Consider the following 21,672-nt stretch of genomic DNA (forward strand, 5'->3'; position numbering starts at 1 on the left):
GAAATCCTACCTAATCTCCCTTTTTTTTCTGTCTAAATAAAAATGTTTTAACTTTAGCATAGGAAAATTATATATACAAAAGCAAGAATTATAATTATAATATTTTTGTTTTATATCAAATTTATTATTTATCATAACTAAGGAAAGCTATAACTATCTGTCTTCAACTACATCGAAGACCCCAGAAGAATGTAATAGTACCAAGTAAACAGGAAGTACATTGTCAACAACTTCCAAAACTCTAGAATTGAGAGAGTCAGCTCATTGCCTGGACAGTTACACAAAGTTCTTTTGTAATGTTGCGGCATCCATCGTCAGTCTACAGACCCATAGTATCTGGCAGACTTTTCCATGAAGCAGGAAATTTGAAAGAGTGTTTTGTCTTTATTGGCAATTTATCAAACACTTTCTTATATTTCTAGTAGAATAACTGGCAGACTCTTTCATGAAGCAGAAACCCTGAATAACTCTCTCACCTTCTTCATTTGAGTTCAGCAGTTATTTTTCTATAGGCTCTACATGTCCAGTTTATACAGCATATCACCAAGCAGTCCAGGCAAGAATAGTTTCCTGCACAAATGACTAGCCTTGTCACATTGAAAGCAAATTCCATAATGAGTTTTTTCAATGCCCATTAACCTCTCTGAAGTAACTGTTGCTGCCAGAAGCAGACTTACCTCACTATTGAGAAATGTCTAAGTTCTTTTCTTTTTCAAGACAGGGTTTCTTTGTGTAGCTTTGGAGCCTACCTGGAACTCTTGGAGACCAGGCTGGCCTCAAACTCACAGAGATACACCTGCCTCTCCCTTGTGAGTACTGGGATTAAAGTCATGTGCCACCACAGTCTAGCTGAAACATCTTAAGTTCTTAAAACATTTTAAGGGGGCTGGAGAGATGACTCAGCGATTAAGAGCATTGCCTGCTCTTCCAAAGGTCCTGAGTTCAATTCCCAGTAACCACATGGTGGCTCACAACCATCTGTAATGAGGTCTGGTGCCCTCTTCTGGCCTTTAGGCATACACGCAGAAAGAATATTGTATACATAATAAATAAATAAATATTTAAAAAATCTTTTAAAAAAACAAACATTTTAAATGCCATATTCTGTAAGTTTTTTGAAGGGTTTGAATACCTGTCAATCTGAAATATATCTCTACATCTAGAAAACCTAACATGACTACAGTTTGACTATTATAGATTACTATCTGTTAATCTGTATTTTTAAATTTTGCATTACATTTTAAAATGGTATTGGAATTTTTTAAAGATTTATTTATTGTGTATACAGTGTTCTGCCTACTTGACAGAATAGGGAGCCAGAACCCATTATAGATGGTTGTAATGCACCATGTGGTTACTGGGAGTCCCACTCAGAACTTCTGGAAGAGTAATCCATTCTCTTAACCTCTGAGTCATCTCTTATGTCACCCCAATTCTGGGAAGCAGTGGGCCCATGCTGCCACCAAGTAACTTACAGCATCCTGTCCACAAATTATATTTAAGTGCTTGGCCTCCTGAAAGAGCCAGAGTTGTTTATCAGCATGAACCAGGAAGCCATCTCTCAAAGAAGCTTCAGAGATTTTGCTGCTAATGCTGAGTCAGGAAGCCTTCTCTTAAAGGAGCCATGCCTCTGCTCTCTGCCAGCAAATAAGAGACCATCTGAAAAGTAATGCAACTACCATGAAACTGTAGTTGGTTCCTGTTTTTGTGGGTTTAGAAGCTCTTTTCTTTTTTAAAGGTTTTTAAGGACTTATGTCAATTCATGTCCCACATTGCAAGTCATTATGTAAATGGAGACTGTGCAATCATTTTCCAGACGCAAATAATCACACAAAACTGTATTAATTACAACACTTATTTAGCCCATAGCTCAGGCATGTTTCTACTTAGCTCTTCAGAACCTCTTCAGAAAATATAACTTAGGGCACAATAACATTCCAATATACACCAGGCCCTGGGTTAATGCCTAGTTACTGTGGGGTGGAGAATAGAGAAAAGGAGAAGAACTTTTTAAGATAATAAAAATAGATAAATAAACAAGAAATTCAAAGGCTGGAACAGTCACTCAGTGCTGGAACAGTTGCCTAGGGTACATGAAAATCCCCATCATTTAAAAAAGAAAAGAAGAAAAAGAAAAAGTGTGAAGGATAAAAATAGAAATAAGAAGGAAAAATGAAAACATGAAAAGGAAAATTTAGAAGAGAGTGAAATTCAGTAAAATTAAGATAAATATAAGAAAAATAACAAGAAATAAAAATACAAATTTAAATGAAAATAAATGGAGGAAAAAATTAGTGAAATTATCTTCCTGCCTAAGATATCTCTGTATCTTTTAAAGTTTAAAAATTCAACGAATAAGATGAGAATAAAATAAGTAGGTTGTATTTTCAGATTGTTCTAATTCTTTTGTCACTAAAATAGTGGGCACAGAAGCACACTGTGACCAACTTTTGACAAAGTCAGAGGGTTGTACTAGGAACATGTACTCTCTAGAGTCTTGGTCTTCAATGCCCTAAGCATGGATATTGATAGTGGAACAGGGAGACTGCCTTGCCATATGAGCATAGGAGTGAAAAAGCTGCTTTAGATATATCTTTACTTAAAAAGATGTTTTATTCTGTAGAATGGAGAAATAGACAATATTTGGGATACAACAAGCTCTTCTCACTGAACACTAGATTTGGAAGGATAAGCACTATTCTGAATGGATACATTTGCTCTGAAGACTTTTAGATTTTGCATCTGGGGGCACAGGAAGCATCTAAGACATGGGAATATTCCTGGAATGCCTCTCACAGTGTGTGTGAGCATAAATCTGTCAGTACATTGTATCAAATATACTCAGGTATAACTTTCTTGACTTTGCCTTTAGTTGCTGCTTACCCAGCAATGCACTGAGGTGTTCGGTAGAAGTCTGAGATGTGACTCTGTTGGGATTTCCATTCTCAACGTTGAGTCCCTGATACCAGGTACTCTAGCAGTAAGATTTTCCTATTATAGGCTACTTGTATATAGGTTTCAGCCTTATATGCCAAGACTTGGCTTCCACTGTCACTTCCACCCTAGGAGTACAGACTCTACTTCTCTATTAAATTTTGTATTCTAGGAGCCAGGGTTTTTGCTCACCTTGCTTTGTCACTCTTTAGTTTGTGGAATGGCCCAGGTTTCATTTTCTGTGAAACTTCCAGTGCTGAACCACTTTTCTTTTCATGACAAGTTCCAAGTCTTTCATTTTGTTTCCATCCCATGGAAGAGAAAACTAGTGCCTAGTATCGCTGTTCTACCACTTTGGACCTGAACTTGATATTTTTATTATCTCAATTATGTTTTCTTAACCACTTTTCTCATTTGTTTTTCTTTTTCGAATGTCTCCTTTATTTCTTGCTTCTTTTTGTTATTGGTTATCTTTTTACTCTGACTCTTTATTCTTTAGTCTTTTGGTCTTTGGTATTTGGGAGCTCCCAAAATAAAACACATGGAGGCTTATTCTTAATTATGAATGCCAGGCCTAAGCTTGGCTTGTTTCTAGTCAGTTTTTCTTAAAATAAATTATCCCATTTATCTTTTGCCTCTGGACTTCTTTCTTTCTCTATTTCTGTATGCTTTCTTTACTTCTTATTTCATTGCTGGTTGTGTGGCTGGATGACTAGTCCTTTGAGTTCTTCTCTCCTCCTTTTCTCATTTCTTTGATCCTCTCTCTCTCTCTCTCTCTCTCTCTCTCTCTCTCTCTCTCTCTCTCCAGAGTTCTCTTTCTATTTATTCTCTCTTCATGCCAGCGTTGCCTATCTTTTCTCCTGCCTTGCTATTGGCCATTCAGTTTTTTATTACAGTAAACAGGTATTTTAGAGAGGCACAGTAACACAGCTTCACAGAGTTAAACAAATCCAGCATAGAAGAATGTAACATATTTTTGCATCATTAAACAAATGTTCCCTAGCATAAACAAATGTAACACATCTTAAATTAATATTGCATGACATCTTTCAATTTTTCCATTTTTGTGGAACATTTCAGGTGTGTATATTTATTATGGTATGATTTAATCGTGTGTTTGTGTTGTTATATGGTATCTCTACCCATTACTTCTACTTCTTTTATTTAAATTAAATCTCTTGCAATAAACATAATTCAATCAGCTAAGTAATAATATCTCTCAATAAGACAGCTCATAGCTTCTGTGTGGTATGGATTAAATTCCTAGTCTGTACTGGATATCTTGTGTATATCCTGGCAACAAAGCACCATCTCGACCAGAATCCAGGAGACCTATAATGGCTCCATCCCCATGCATATGGTGGTATATATTAAAAAGTCCAGATACAACATCTTCTAGGTTTTGTGCTTTGCTTTTTAAAAATGTATTTGGTTAGAGGGATTGTCACCTATGTGTAATTTTTCTGTACTCTCAACAGATTACTTTTTAACAGTATTTTCTTTTCCTTTTCACAGCACTTTTTATGATTTGTGGATATACAGTTGGCCGTTTCCTGGGAGGTTTAATTGTAGACAGATTGGAAATGTCTTGCAGGAACAAAATAAGATTTACAGTATTGACATCTTTTGTATCACTTTGTCTTTTTGTATTAATCCTTTCTGTAGAGTGTGAAACAGTGAAATTTGCTGGAATCAATGAAGATTATGATGGGTAAATATAAGTTTTTTTACTAGATAATTATTTAACTAATAATCCAGGAAATAATTTCCAGAAAAAATAATCCAGTAGCAACATATATTTATATAACTCTTGGAGTTTTTAAACATATAAATGAAGTATAAAACACAGTTTTATTCTTTATATTAAAGTTGCATAACTCATAGAGATATGTTTGTCTTATATTTATAAATGATTTAGAATCAAAATTTGAACTTTGTATTAAGGTATGCAGCAAATACAAAATGGTATAAGAATATATATATGTGATCTGACCTTTTGTTCTTGAACTGATCTGTCAGCAGTCTTGTAGATATCAAGGATGAGTTTAAAGTATGTATGTGCAAGCATGCACATGAACATTTTAATTTAAATATGCAAAAAATTCAAAGGGTTTGGCATAGGTTAATATTAAATATTGTACAACAGAAATACAACTGAAAACCAAAGGATAAGCAAGTGAAAGGATGAAAGAGAACAAGAGCACTTTCAACTTTAATGGAGTAGCTTACAGCAAACTAATGTCCAGTACAAGCTCCTGGAGCTGGCCCCAAGGTTAGAAAACATGGCTTTAGCTTTGCTTCTCTTACAAATGGAGCCAAGGTCTTGAATTTGTAGACATAGCAAAAAAAAAAAAAGACATATTCATAACTGAAAAAATGATAAATTATAAGTCTTATAAAAATTAAAATCCTTTCTTGTGCAAAACCTTTTCTTATTCTGGTGGAACAATCATACTGTGCAGTGAAGAACATAAAAATTAAAGCCCGCACTTGGAGAATTAATGACATGTCAACTGAAAAAGATTCTCTGAACACAAAATTAATAAGACTTAATGTTAAATGATTCCTCACTCCAGGAAAAAGAAAAATGGAAAAAATATTTTTAAGTCTTTGTTTGTAAATGAGTTTCCCAAATAAATTTCTCACATATCCAATGTGAGCAAAATCATTAATATATAAAATAAAACATTTCTCACTTAATGTCTAAGCTAAAGTGCTGTTGACCCTCATATATGTGAATACTAGATGTTATGAACATGCTGCTTCTCTCTAAATTTGTAAATTATTTATAATTCATAGAATATCTTTTCAAAGTGCATTTGAGTTAAAATAGAATTATGACATTTTCCCAAATAAAGATTTCCATATACTTCAAAGAGCCTATATACATAGAACAAAAAAACCCCAAAAGGTTATGAGTGGATAATAAACTGCTTTAAAAATCAAAGCAATGAAACCAAGTTGGAGGACTCAATGGCAACAAATAAATATTTATTTTGAAGCCAAAACAAATATGGTGGTATTGTATTTCCTGAAAATCTTTTTAAGGTTCAAATAGATGTCTCAGTGATACATTAAAAATACTCAGAAACTTAGTGTGTATAGACATTCCGACCTACAAGGAGTGTTACATTTTTAAAAAATATATTCCTGGGAAATAAAATTTAAGGCATCATAAGCAATTTTACATAATTGTTCAGTATGTACAAGATCTATGTATGCACAATAAATATTGTGGTGCTAGGAAAAAGTAGGAATTATATTTATATCTTACAGTAAGATAGAATTTTCCAAAGAAGATAAAGTGCTTTAAAATTGTGTTTGTTTCATGAATAAATGGTTTGTTACAAACATGAAAAATATGATCAAACTATGTCTTCTGATGCAAAAATTTAGAAAGTGAATATTATCTTACTTTGTATATAAGACAATATCTATTCTATTTGACAGGGAACTGCTCTCAGGAAATCTTAACAATATGGTCCCTGAACGAAGGCCTAACAAAACAATGGCAGTTGACATTCCAACATGATGGGAGAAATCTCACAAGGCCCCATACCCAAATTAAGAGCTGCAGGCAATTAATGGCCAGTAAGAAAGGAATAATCAGTTTTGTCCAGGCATGAGAGGAGCTCCCTTATAGTTTATCAAACCCAGAGTTCATCCTTATTTTACTTTTTGGAAAAGAATCTCATGCTAGGTTTAAATTAAATGAAGAGTGTAGTCAAAGATAATCCTCTTATATCCAACTCCCAAGCGCTACTCCTGGCTTTTGCAGTTCTCAGGATAGAAACCAGGGCTTTGTTATTCTGGAGAAGCACTGTGTTTTCTGAACTGTGTTCCAAATCCTATGTATAATTTTAAATAAGATTCCAATACTCATATAGGAACAATAGTCCTTGCTCAGAGTGGTATCATGTTCTAGTTAACTTGGTGACAAGTGACATATGAAGGAAGAAATGTGTGCTGAACAACACTGACTTTATTTACTTATTTCACTTCAAGAAAGCTTTATGAACTTAGAAAGGACTGGTAGAACACTTCACGGTATTCAGTAAGTGAACCATTTCAGCCTTGTTGCACTATAATGCAGTAGTTTAACTCTGACTTCCACAATTCTGGCCATGACAATTAAAGGTGTTATGTCTCAATCCCAGCCTTTATCATAGGAGAAATGAGGGTTTATGAACAATTTCAGAAAGGAAACACACTTATAAAACATGTTTGTCTGACATACCATCCACACAACTGGTTTGGTGTAGTAAATTGCTTTTATTCTGATTATCCATGTGTGTGATAAATAAAAGTAAGGTATATATTGCAAAAGGAAAGGACATAGTAGGGCATAAATTTGTCATAAGCATTGATACATCATAATTCCAAAAATTCTCATTTTGAAATTAAACTATCTTTAACTGATGTATAAAGAAGGACAATTATTTTTATTAGTGGGGTACCATGTGGGATTAGAAAAGCATGTAATGTATATATTATATATAAAATTTATATATAATATGTGCTGTAGGAAGTCTTACAGCATTTGGTTACCTACCCACTGGGTTGTGGCCTCTTATACTATATATACTGATGTAGAGGATGAGTCTGGCCTCTTTTCCAGCCTCTCTGTTCCAGTTACAGATTTTAGTTTCTGATCTCCATTCAAGCAGAGGATTTTGATTTGTGAGTCTACCCCTAAATAAATAACCATCTATTTCTCAGTTATGAGCTAATGTGGGATTTCTATTAAGCATCCTTCTTCAAATATATATTTCATATATAATAAATATATGTAATATAAATATATATACATATACTCACAATGCAGCTACAGAAACTAACCAACTACATTAACCAAATATCACTAAACGCACAAGGAGAATTAAAATCTAATAACATAATTGTGGAGATTTAAATGTCTCATGTTTCTTGAGCACAAATAACTCAGACGGATTAAAAAAAACATTACTGTACTGTAAAATAAGTGGACCTCACAGACTTTAATCAATATTATATTTAACACCTATTGACACATATTTACTATCAGAGAAGGGAACGTCATTTAGGATGGATTATACCTTAGGTAACAAAATTTGCCTCAACCGATCTTAAGAAATGCAAAATAATTATATGTGTTCATTTTGACCACAAAATAATAAAAAATTAGAAACTCATAAGATAGATTGAAAATTGAAAATTATGTACAGCTATATAAAAAGGCAGTGATATGAACACCAACAATGAATGGATCAGCACATATTTTTTAAAGCAAAAAAGTAGAAATATGTAAAATATTAAAACATGACATAAAAGCAATAAAGTACAAGTTTATAGCAATGAATAATTTTTCTCATAAATGTAGGAAGATTTCAAACAGGACATGTAATAATGAAAGCAAAAGATATATAACTAGAAGAAATTACTAAAAATGAAAACAAAATATACAAGAAGCAAGACAGGCAATGGTGGCACCTAACACTCAGGAACGCAGAGGCAGAGAGATCTCTGTTAATTCGAGGCCAGTTTGGACTACAGAAGCATTTAAAATGTTATTAACAATGATGTAAATTAAATGTGAAAACTCTGTATTGATTATTACAATATATTGGTAAAAATAATTAGAGACATTTTTTAAAAGAAAGCAACTCCATGTTCTTAAGCTGGATGATTTATTTTTTATGAAGTGTTGACTCCTTCCCAAATTTCTGCTATGTATTCAGTTTAATGACAACAAAATCGCATCAGACTGTCCTTCGTAGATATTAGCAAAAAAATCTAATATTGTCATTGATATGCAGGGACCTAGAAGAACAAAAAAAGAAACAAAATTAGAAGACTAATTCTATTTGCTTCCAAAAAGAATTGTAGAACTCAGCCGGGCGGTGGAGGCACATGCCCTTAATCCCAGCACTTGGGAGCCAGAGACAGGCAGATCTTTGTGAGTTCAAGTTCCAGGACAGGTTTCAACACTACAGAGAAACCCTGTCTCAAAAAGAAAATGTAGAACTCTGTTAATCAAGGAAGTGTTAAAAGCTTGTCAGTGGACCAGAATGAAGAGTATATGAATAGAGTCACATGTCTGTATAGAAGTTTGATATTTGATTTGGGCTGGGTACAGATGCAATGAAGTAGAGACTCTAGAGCCATTTATAAAATTATTATTAGCTGACTTTATGGCCCTTGAAATATATATATATATATATATATATATATATATATATATGTGTGTGTGTGTGTGTGTGTGTGTGTGTGTGTGTGTGTGTGTATATATTTGTATGTGTGTGTAACATCATATGGAGTAAACAGATTATAGATTTAGAAATATATGCATAGATGCATACAATACTATTTAGTGAAAAAAATTAAACCATGAATTTGAAGGAGAGTGGGCAAGGCTTGGAGGAAAAAAAGGGAGTGGAGAAATTTAATTATATTATAATCTCAAAACCTATAAAAATTTTAAAGAACAAAATTCATATTATATATAAATACTATTAACATGGCTAGAGAGATTGCTCATGCTTAAGAATGCCGGTTATAATTCCAGAGAGCATGAATTTGGTTCCAAGAACCTGTGTCAGTCAGTTCAGAACTGCCTGTTATCCCAGCTCTGGGGGATCTGACATACTTTTTGTGTCTGAGGGTACCTAACTCCATGACATGATCTTATACAGACACATGCATACCCACAAATAAAATATAATTAAAAATAAAGATGTAATAATACTATTGGGTTGGTACCATTACATGTCTTTATTTTCATATAAACCAACTTGGAACCCCATTTTGTATTATGTAGAGGAATTTAAAATGAACCATAGGTATAAATGTACAATATAATATTCTAAGAATATAAGGGAAAATATTTTTAATTTTGAAGTTCTCTAGGATTTCTTTCACGAGATATAAAACACATAACCCAGGCAGAACATTGCGAATTGAACTTCATAAAAATTAAATCTGCCCTTTCAAGAACTTCTTTTACTTTTTTTTTTCCTGGGGAAGGGCTTGATACAGGGTCATACTATGTATACCTGGTTGTTCTTGTACTCACTATATAGACCAAGATGGCCTCAAACTTGCAGAGATTCATCTGCCTTTGTCTCTGCCTCCCAAAACCTGGGATTAAAGGTATATGCCATCATGTTTGGCTTTAAAGGACTTTTATTTTTTTTAAATGAAGAAACAGATTTAAAAAATAAATAATATATATATTGAAAATAAATATATAGAAAACTAAAGATTTGTTTCTGATCATATAAACCATCTAATATAAAAAATTAACAACATAAAATGGAAAAATGATTTGAAATAAGACTTTTATTTATATTTATATAACTGGAAATATACAGAAAGAATTTATTATTACTAATTAAAAATGAGAATCAAATGTTACAGTCTAAACTATTGTACCCATATCAGAATGCTTAAGTCATTGAAATCATACTGTTACAGAGAAATGCGGGGAACAGTTGAAGCTCCTGAATATGACCAGCAGAAGTGCGATCACAAACTGAGGGGGTCTCTAAAGATGTCATGCAAGTAGGGAGAGTTATATTGTGAAGAAGTCAGAATGAAATCTCAGTTCAGATTGACTTTGCCAGCATTGATCAAACTTTCGAAAGTCTGATGCCATTTTGATTCTTTTCCATTTTTGTGTCCAAGTCACACATGTGCCACCCTTTCCAACATCTGTTTACTGAGGTCCATCAGCTTCACTGTTACAAATGTTTCCGTTCATGCACCCTTTCTACATTCACAACCCTTCTGCAATATTTCTTTTCTCTTAAGTTAGGTTGTTTTAAGTTCTCGGTGTATCTCTATCCTTCATGTGCTAATGTATACATGAAGTGGGTTAATGTTGAGTTTTAACCTTCCTGTTGCATTTTAGGTGTTAAATTTCCCGTCAAATTTAACCAAGAGTCTCCAGGAAACAACTTAAAAAGTGGGGTCAAACCCTTAGTAGTGCTAGGCAGTTAAAAGTACATCCCATAGACTTAGACACAAAATTTTAATTTTGATCTTTTATTTCATCTAATATGAAAACTAAGTACTCATTTAAGCACTGATTTGATGAGCAGGAGAGGAGACAGTCCTCCACATACTGAATGACCAATACCTTAGGAAATTTAATCAGCATCAAATTGATTGCTTTATGTCTTAGCTGCAGTTGTTTCTATAGTAGAAGATGGCCTCTTCTTGATATTTTTCTCTCAATAAGAAACTGAGCTATTCCTGCTATGAGCGAAAACAAAAACAAAACCAAAAAAAAAAAAAATCCACCAAAGCTCTGTTCCTAGGTCATGCTGCAAGTCATGGAGCTCCTTCTGTCATTCCTTGGAGCTCAGGTGCTGTTCTGAATTAGTGGGCCCTTGGCAGGGAGGATTGACTGGAGGCATGAGAGAGACAGCTCTGAGTAGGAGGACTGACTGGAGGCATGAGAGGGGCAGCTCTGAGTAGGAGGACTGACTGGAGGCATGAGAGAGACAGCTCTGAGAAGGAGGACTGACTGGAGGCATGAGAGAGACAGCTCTGAGGAGGAGGACTGACTGGAGGCATGAGAGGGGCAGCTCTGAGCAGGATGATTCAGAGGAGGCATGAGAGACACAGCTCTGAGTTCTGGTCAAATCACACAGGAGGGTGAGTGCTGAACAGGTGTGGCTGGACTGGAATCCGAACAGCTGTGGAGTTCATTCAGCCTGTCCTGCCAAGATGTGAATGGCAGAAAATTCTCTCTCTCCTCTCTCTCTCTCTCTCTCTCTCTCTCTCTCTCTCTCTCTCTCTCTCTCTCTCTCTCCTTTTCCTTCCTCTATTTTCTTAAATAATGGACAGGGATTGTAACTCCCTTCTCATGGAGATTTCGTCATATCAGTTCCTATGCCTATAAAGTTGCAAAACTATACATCTGAATGTTTGTTTTTCTGGATTTGAACAAGCATTTCAATAATTGCACAAAATGATTTGCCCCAAAGGCTAAGAAGAATACACATTAGAACCCCTCTCTCAAGGATTTATAACTCTTTTCAGTGAGAGGTCTCAGTTTCCTGAAACCCCAATAGCTTTTTATTTTATTTATTTTAATTTTCTGTAGTGTTAATTTGGGTATTGTTTATTATAGAAAAAGGAAGACACATCTGAGAACTCTATTTTGAGTTCATAATAAACAAGAAGTCTATGTTTCCAGGTCTAAATAGTAAATCCTATAGATCTACCTACTGGATTGTACTTTTTACTCATTTCTGTCTCCTTTTGTCTTCCAACCTCATATAAATGATCCCAATAGCTTTTTAAAGAAAATTTTCTTTACCTTCTTAGAGGGTCATGTGACCCACATTTTGGCACCAGTAGGTGTCACTACAGGTAGTGAAATGAACCGGGGAGAGGTGAGAATGAAAACTCCATCCAGATTGACTTCGTTAACCTGGATCAAACTTTGGGTGGTCTGATGCCAGGATGTCACCATATTCAAACACAGTATAACTTCCAAAAATGCTTTCCTAGTGTAATAGCATCCCCAGTGCACATGGAAGCATGATTACATTGAAAGCCAACTCAGGATACATGTTACTTCTTCCAAGAAGATGTCTTATAGAGATAGGCTATCTGTATTATCTTAAGGACTTAAGGAAAGATTTGGCATGGTCATAGTCATACAGACAGAGCAGAGATCATATCAGCTACCTCTTTTCCTTGTTGTATGAGCTTGGGAGACCCCATGGCTATAAATATAATGTAAGGATTATTTATATTAGCTCTGGTCCTGCCTCTGAGATCTTTATATTTCCTACCCAATGAATAATGCAGATCACATGACTGTTCATCACCTCCAATTCACAGCTTTCTTGATAGAAGAAAAGGTTAAAAGTCCACTTCTTTGAGAGAAAAACCATGAGCACTTAACATTTCTGGTTTCCCAGCTGATCTGTGAGCACAAGGACCTTTCTGCCCCTAAGGATAAACCATTTGGGGAAACTTGATAGTTTCTCAAAACATTTTCAAAAGGTAAGGGTAGGTAGAGAGTGGCTCAGTGTTTAAGAACACTTTTTCTCCTTCCAGAGGACCCAGGTTTGGTTTCCAAGACTCACATTGGGTATCATAACTGTCTGTAAGTCTATTTCCAAGGGATTCAATGACTATTTTTGCTTCCATAGATGCTGTACTCATACAGTGCACAAACATACATTCTAACAAAACATGTACACATGTAAGATAATTCTAAAATAGTTACATAAAACCTTTTACAAAATTTAAATATTCTACTTTAATATTTCACACAAGAACAATGGAAACATATGTCCGTATAAAGCAAAAATAATTATTTGCATGTTTTTATCCGGTACCTGTAAAGATCGGAAGAGAGCATCAGATTCCCTGGAACTAGAGTTACAGGTGGTTCTGAGCTGCACTGTGGATGATGGGAATGGAATTTTGGTCCTCTGGAAGAACAGGAAGTGCTGTTAAGGGCTAACCTATCTTTCCAAGACTATCATGTGATATACTCTTAAATGTGCATTTTATGTTTTTATATTTTAGTAAAATCTGTGAAAAAATTATTTAATTAAAAATATTTGCAGATCTTATTGATATATTGTTATATGCATCAATAATTTAAATGGTGATGTTATAATTGTATTTAATGTCAACTTCACAGGACAGGTATCCTTGGAAACCTCACAGCTCCATGCAATGAGAAATGTGATTGCTCAAGCAGACGCTATGCTTCTTTATGTGGAAGGAATGATAAAGAGTATTTCTCTGCATGCTATGCAGGCTGCACTGCTTATAAATACTTGCAGGGTGAAAAGGTAACTTTTATTTATTATTTTTTTTCTTTTCTGTAGATGGAGCTGTGGGAAGTGCTGCTTCCCACTGCCCAGCTTCCGGCCGCTGGCTAGCTTTACCCAAAATAATCACACAGAAACTGTATTCATTTAAACACTGCCTGGCCCAATTTATCGAGCCTCTTATTGGCTAACTCTTACATATTCGTTTAACCCATATCTAGTAATCTGTATATCACCACGGTGTTGTGGCTTACCAGGAAAGATTTAGCATGTCTGACCTGGTGGCTGGTTCCATGGTGGCTGCCTCACTTCTTTTTCCCAGCATTCTGTTCTGTCTACTCCACCTATTTAAGTTGCTGTCCTATCAAAGGCCAAGGGAGTCTCTTTATTTGACCAATGAAAGTAACACATAGGCAGAAGACCCACCTACATCACTTTTCCAGTAACAGATTCCTTACTTTTAATTTTTGAAATAGAGAAGTAAAACCTAGTTTATGATTCCTGAGTTCCCTTTCAGCAGCACTTACTGAACTTTGAACACAATCTTTCACACACCAAGATGTTGCCTGGTCCCATCCTGTGAGTCATCTTTCCTTCAAACGTGCCTTCTGCTGAGATTCAAAATGCCTATGCTGTATCTCTACTTCTGCTCCACAGTAACTCAGGTGGAATAAGATTTTTCTTAATGGGGTGTTGAATTCAGTGCTCTACTTCCACACAAAATTTGAGAGAGCTTGGAGAGGAATTCTAGACACAAAAAAACTAGAGTTAAGCATGACTTCTTGGTAGCAGCATTTTCTTGGGTGGGTTATGTTTGCTAGAGGCAAGCAAAGGAATGATTCCTTTAAGAGAAGGCTTCCTGACTCAGTGCTAGCAGCAAAATCTGCAGCTCCTTTAAGAGCCAGCTTCCTGGTTAATGCTGGTCCTGTTATGCAGAACTTAAAGGGGTCTCTGAGAAGTGTGTTACAAATTTCTTAATGGTGACATAAACCCACTGCATCCCTGAATTTGGGGCCATGAGGATGGCTCACAGAAGCAGTGAACATACCTCTGCCATGGTGAATGGAGCAGAGCCAACAAGCAGGGCTGCAGAGTTGGTCCTAGCCACACCCTCTTTGCATTAAAAAATGCACCCCGGTCAGAAAATGATCACAGATACACAGTAAGACAAATTCAGACAAAAATAAACCTCTGAATGGGACACAGAATATTTTAAAAAATGTATATAGGCTTAAGAACAAAATGGGCTATAGGAAGTTATAGAACAAAAAAGTTTAAAAAAATAAGAGTCTTGAAGGAGTCATTAAAAGTAATAAAAAGTACAGACACATAGATTAAAGGAAATATTAAAAACATAGTGAATAAAAGCCACATAAAGAATGAAACTATGCAGAGAGTCTAGATTTTGTATACTACTGTGTTTTCTTTGATGTTTTTTTTGATTGTGAATGAGCTAAGTACAGAGAGGCATTTCATTGTATAGGCTGGAAAGCTAAACCAATATATATATATATATATATATATATATATATATATATATTAAAAGTTTCTTGATGTCAAAATTTAAGACTAAGGATATATTTTGTTGGAAAAGAAGTTCTGCTTTTGTTTTTGCAGAAGACGAGAACCTGCTGATTTCTTCCTGGCTAATATGATTTGATGGAACAAGACCCTCCCAAAAGGTCTCCATGAACCCTAAAAATACTTTGCCCTACAAACAGCAGGAAGCAGTTTGGCAAAAACAACACCCAAATTTCCACAATGATTGTTTATGTTTGTTTTCATTTAAAAGGGGATATGATATAATAGCTAAAACTTTATATTGATATGGATCTTAATCTATTGATACAAATTTAAGCTCTATTTTGTTTTATGTATATTTCTACTCTTGTTTAAGGTATTATGTTCATATAGCTCATTTAAAAGTGCAATATATAATTAAATAATACAGATTAATAGATTGTCATCTGTAATAATTAAATATTAATTGTGTTAGGCTTTCTACATAAATAAATATATTTCAGTTAGATAGATAAATCTTCAACACCACAAAAACCTGCAGAATATGATATTTAAAACATTTTATGAACTCAGACTTTTCTTGACAATGAGGCATATCTGCTTTGGGCAGCACCAATAGAATTTGATGGGCATTGCAGAAATTCGTTATGGAATTCACTTTCATTGCAATAAGGCTAGCCATTTTGGCAAGAAACTTGTCTTGCCTGGAATTTTTGATGGTATGCTGTATGAACTGGACATGCAGGACCCACAGAAAAATGACCACTTAACTTGACTAAAGAAGGTGAGACTGTCCTTCAGGGTTCCTGCTTCATGAAAGAATAAACTACCAGACATTTTGAAGGACCGAAAAATTGCCAATATAGGAGAAACAGCCTTTTAAATTTTCTGATTCATGGAAAAGTCTGCCAGATACTATGGGCTTATAGGCTGAAGATGGATGCGCCAATGTTACAGAAGAACTTTAGGTGACTGTACAGGCAGCTAGATGTCTCAGTTAATTCTACAGTTTTGGATGGTGCTTATAATCTTCTTCCTGTTTACTTAGGTAATATTTTATCCTTCTGGGGTATTTGATGAAGTTGAAGACTGATAGTTATAATTTTCTTTAGTTATGATAAAAGATAATTTATATATAAAACTTTAGACTCAAAAAATTTTGCCTAATAAAAATATTGTACCTGTAATTTTTTCTTCATAATTGTTTTGTTATATGTAATTTTACTATGTTAAAGTTAACAACTTCCATTTTAATTAGACAGAAAATGAGAGATAATATGGGATGCCCTTCTGCATAAATGATGCTTTTATTGGTTGATGAATAAAATTGTTTGTACAAATAGCATAGCAGAGTAAAGCCAGGCAGGAAATCTGAATAGAGATGAAAAGAGAATAGGTGGAGTCAGAGATATACCATGTAGTTACTGAAGAAGAAGGATGCCAAACCTTATGGGTAGACCTCAGCCTTGTGGTGATACATAAATTAATAGAAATGGGTTAATTTAAAATGCAAGAGCCAGTTGAAAATATGCCTAAGCAATTGGTCAAACAATATTGTAATTAATATAGTTTCTGTGTGATTATTCCTGTCTGGATTGCAGGGAAACAAATGACCAGTCTCATTTCTATAAACCTATCTCATGGCATGAGATAAATTCACCCATGAAATTTCTTATTTTCTTGCTTGTTGCCAATGCCCACAATTCCTTTAAATTGTTCCAAATCTTTATTCTGTTGTAGAGAACAATGAACTATTCTACCACTTGTCTAAGTTTGTCTAAGTTTCTTTTTGTTGATTTTATGTGTATGAACATTTTGATACATGTATGCATGTGTTTACACATGAGGCACATGTGCAAAACTGTGATAGTATTTGATACTTAAAAGGGGAAGGCATACTCAATCTCAAGATATGTGAATGAGCCGGGCGGCGGTGGCGCACGCCTTTAATCCCAGCACTCGGGAGGCAGAGGCAGGCGGATCTCTGTGAGTTCGAGACCAGCCTGGTCTACAGAGCTAGTTCCAGGACAGGCTCCAAAGCCACAGAGAAACCCTGTCTCGAAAAACCAAAAAAAAAAAAAAAAAAAATATGTGAATGAAGGGGACAGAGAACACTCTCTGATGTCATTCCTCAAGAGCAGTATACCTTGAGTTTGGGGGCAGTTTTTCACTGGCTTGGAGATCTTCCAAGTAGACCCCAGGAACTCACACATTTTTCTTTTGCAGCAGTATGGTTAGAAGCACATCACCATGCTCAGATTTTTATATGGGTACTGGGTATCAAGTCCAGGTCCTGATTTATGGCACTTCAGGGATTTAATTTTCTGCCCATGAACATTTTATCATTACTAATTACATTTTTCTTCAGTTTCTACCTTTTAACTAGTAAAAATTAAGGATCTGCGTATTTAAAAATACTGTGCCTCCCCCCATTTGTTTCCTAGTTTTTGTGAAGGGAACAGAGCAACAAGTAGGAATATTTACCAATACATATATATTTTGTCAATATCTTTAGTAGCATTTATAATTTAGTATCATATCAAGGTACCTTTTAACAAAAATTAGTATAAAAAGATTTTTGCCATTTATAAAAATCATTCTCCATAAATGATATATGTTAAAATAGCATTTAAGTCTTTAAAATGGGAAAAATTTAAATGAAATAGAAAAATATAATGACTCCCATATAGAGTTTTCTATCTTCAAAAGTTGACGAAGTTACTGCAAATCCCTGTTTTATACATGTACCCATTTCTTTTCGTATGCTGAAATATATAAACACAGTTGTAAATGCCCACCATGACACCATATAGTAAACGTATATTCACTAAGGCCATGTATGAATATTGAGCTACATTCCTTTATGGGAAATCCTGATTTGGAACATCTATCTCAAGGAATTCTTAATATTTCTTCTATTTCTATGAAGCATAATTAATTTATAATGCATAGCAAATGTACAAAGATTCTACAAAGTAGCAATACACTATGTATAGAACCATTTGATACTAAGACAGGGGAAACAATAAAACATTTCCAGTGAGGAGTATAACTGCCAGAGATTGTCCAGAAAGACAATAATCCTTGATATAAATAATTGCTCTGAAGTAAAATTGACAAAAACCATAACTATGGTTAGACAAATTTGGTATGGATGGAACTGAAGAATGTGCAGAATCAGCGTTAGTGCCACATGGGAAAGATCTGAAACAAAATAATTTTGAGAAAACTAAGGAGAAATTCTCCCATTACTGAAACAAACAATGTTTTTTCTTCATGTGAATAATCTTGACAGTGGGGCTCCTTTAGACCACATCATATGCTCCTCAAAGATGCTCACTCTTTTGTTGGTTTTTCGCTTAGTAATGTAATAAAAGCACTTGGACTTTCCTCCATGGATCTTCTATCTTTGGTTGGTTCTTTTTGTTTTCTTCTATAGCTTTCATTGTAAGACAGCAAGGATGAGAACTTATTTTAGCAGCTTCTCTAGCTCAACAGAGACCTCCTCATTAACAGAGGAGGAACTGGTTTACGTCTCATCATAATCATGATGGAACCCCTTATGTGCCAAAGGACAGTGATGGCTTTCTGTCAGGGCTTACACTCTGAAAGAAAATCAAAGCAAAAGCAAAGCGAAAAATGTGTCTCAGATAGGTGTCTTAGTTACGGTTTCTATTATTGCGATGAAACAGCACTGGTCGTGCCTTTTGGTCAAAGGCAAATTGGGAAGGTAAGGGTTTATTTGACTTTTACTTCATTAGTGTTTGTTATGGAAGGAAGTCATGACAGGAACACAAACAGGACAGGATTCTGGAGGTAGGAGATGATGCAGAGACCATAGAGAGGACCTGCTTCCTGACTTGCTTTCCATGTCTTATTAAGCCCACCATGCGCTGAGCACTTTCCCATTGATCACTAACTGAGAAAATAAATACCTTACAGCCTGGTATCATGAAGGCACATCCTCAACTGAGGACCTTCCACTCTGATGACTCTAGTTTGTATCTTTGACACATAAAACTGATAATATAGATAGAGTAGTATATGGCAGCTAATAAATTGACTTTTTTCTTTTACATTTCAATTTAACATAATCATACATAAGAAATTGATTTGGCAAGTAATACAAACAAAAAGCAATGGATAAAGGCTCCTAATGAGGGAGATACAGCAGAAGTAAAAAACTTTAAATATGTATCTCAATAAAAACATTTTTTGGCTTATATACTGTAATGGATATTTTAAAATGAATTATGATTTTCTCTTCGGTGGCACAAATATTAGTAAATGTTTTTAGAAATAGAAAGGAACTCTTAGGATATCCTTCACCAGAAATATCTTTAAATTTTTGTTCTAAGTTTGTATAGTTTTTTCCATATATATTTACTCATTTAGTTTAGTGGCAGTATTTTGTGTGTGTGTGTGTGTGTGTGTATGTGTGTTAGCTAGAAGTTTATACTGAATGTCTCACTCAGTTGTTCTCTGCCTTAGTTTTTGAGAGGGGGGTTCTCGCATTGAATCTGGAGTTTATTGGTTTAGTCAGGCTGGTTGGCAGGTTATATATCCAGGATCAACCCTTCTCCCATTTTCAGCACAGAACTACGGTTATAGATGTAATTTTCTCTTGGGTGTTGGGTATCCAAGCTAGGCTCTTCTTGCTGTAAGGAAAGGACTCTATTGAATTAGCCATCTCCCAAGTTCTACTTGTTTATATATCTTAATTTTTGTAGGTATGCCTATACTTTAATTTTTAATGATTTTTAATTGAAAATATTTTTTTCATACAATATGTTTGGATTGCAATCCACCCCCTTAAATGCTTAGTAGATCCTCCCTAGTTTCATACCCAACTAAATATATAACCTTCCCACCTCTCTGTCACTTGGAAGCAAGCAGGCATATAAAATAGTAATAATGAGTGGATACAATAAAAAAAATAGAATAGAACAAGGTAAACTGAGGGAAAAAGTGCCCAAATAAAAGTATAAGAAACACATACAGATGCTGACAGACTTGCAGTCACATATGCAGAAATCCCATAAAAATAAAATTGAAAACTGTATTATATAAGCAAGACATCTATAGGTAAAAAAGTAAATAAATAAATATGGAAATAAATTACCCAGAGAAAGTATTGTGTGACAAAACAGTAATAACAACAAAACAAAACAAAACAAAAACCCTCAAAATCTACCATTTGGTTATTTTGTGTCGGTCAGTTACTGATGGGCATGAAGTCTGCCATTGAGAGCAGTTCAAATGCCCAGTGAGATTTGTTTGGAAAAGACTAATTTTTTTTCTTTACAAGTGGTTGTAAATTGGAGACAGCTTCTGGGTTAAGTATGAGGGCTAGTGTCTACTTCCCCATTCAGAGCTGGTGACCATGTCTGGCCCAGCCCTGTGCATGTTGTTACTGTCTTTGTGAGTTCATTTGTGCACCCATTCTGTTGTGTCTAGAAGACCTTGTTTTGATGGAGGAAGGTCATTGGTTAAATAATAAACAAACTGCTTGGCCCTCATAGGTTAGAACATAGGTGGGTGGAGTAAACAGAACAGAATGCTGGGAGGAAGAAGAAGTGAGCTCAGATGCAGGGCAGCTCCTCTCAGAGGCAGACACAATGAAGCAAGCCTCCAGGTCAGACACGCTGAATCTTTCCCGGTAAGACTGATGCTACACAGATTATTACATATGGGTTGATCGGGATATGAGAATTAGCCAGTAAGGGCTAGAGCTAATGGGCCAAGCAGTGTTTAAAAGAATACAGTTTGTGTGTTGTTATTTCTGGGCATAAGCTAGCCAGGCTATCAGGAGCTGGGGTGGCAGGAACACAGCCTGCAGCTCCCAGGCTGGCCCACAGCTCCTTCTACATTGTTTCTTGGTGTACTTCATCCCCTCTGGATTTTAAAATCTTTTTGCTTATTCTTCTGAAAAGTTCTCTGAGCTCTTAGAGGAGGGACTTTTTGTAGACATCCCATTTAAAAGTGAATATTTCAAAGGACTCTCACTCTCTGCATAGACATGGGTCTTTATATCTGTTCCCATCTACTGTTGGAAAAAGTCCTGTGGTAATGGCCAAGTGAGACACTGATTTATATAGTGAATTGTCTTTAGGAGTCCTTCAGTGGCTATGTTCCTTTAACTGAATATGAATTATTAGGTATTCCCCCTTGGTCTATTGATGGAGGAGGGTCATCTGTCTTATCTGTTGCTTTCATTGGTTAATTAATAAAGAAACTGCTTGGCCTTTGATAGGCCAGCCCTTAGGTAGGTGGAGTAGACAGAACAGAATTCTGGGAGAAAGAAAGCTGAGTCAGGCAGTTGCCATGACTCTCCTCTCCAAGATGGATGCCCGTTAGACTCGTCCCGGTAAGCCACACTCAAGTGGCAATACGGATATTAGAAATGGGTTAGATCAATATGTAAGAGCTAGCCAAT

At 35.2% G+C, this 21,672-nt stretch overlaps 1 protein-coding gene across 1 annotated transcript in view; it reads left to right on the forward strand.

Annotated features, from left to right (window-relative positions):
- The window catches only part of LOC130869261 (solute carrier organic anion transporter family member 6C1-like), a 113,985-nt gene that overhangs the window by 32,290 nt on the left and 60,023 nt on the right, over positions 1-21,672 (forward strand). The window contains exons 8-9 of the mRNA XM_057761266.1: positions 4,450-4,645; positions 13,583-13,736. Of these exons, the coding sequence (XP_057617249.1) occupies positions 4,450-4,645; positions 13,583-13,736 (350 nt within the window). The remainder of the gene's footprint in view (positions 1-4,449; positions 4,646-13,582; positions 13,737-21,672) is intronic.

The sequence above is a fragment of the Chionomys nivalis genome, chromosome 2 (assembly GCF_950005125.1).
Source record: "Chionomys nivalis chromosome 2, mChiNiv1.1, whole genome shotgun sequence".
Taxonomy (NCBI): domain Eukaryota; kingdom Metazoa; phylum Chordata; class Mammalia; order Rodentia; family Cricetidae; genus Chionomys; species Chionomys nivalis.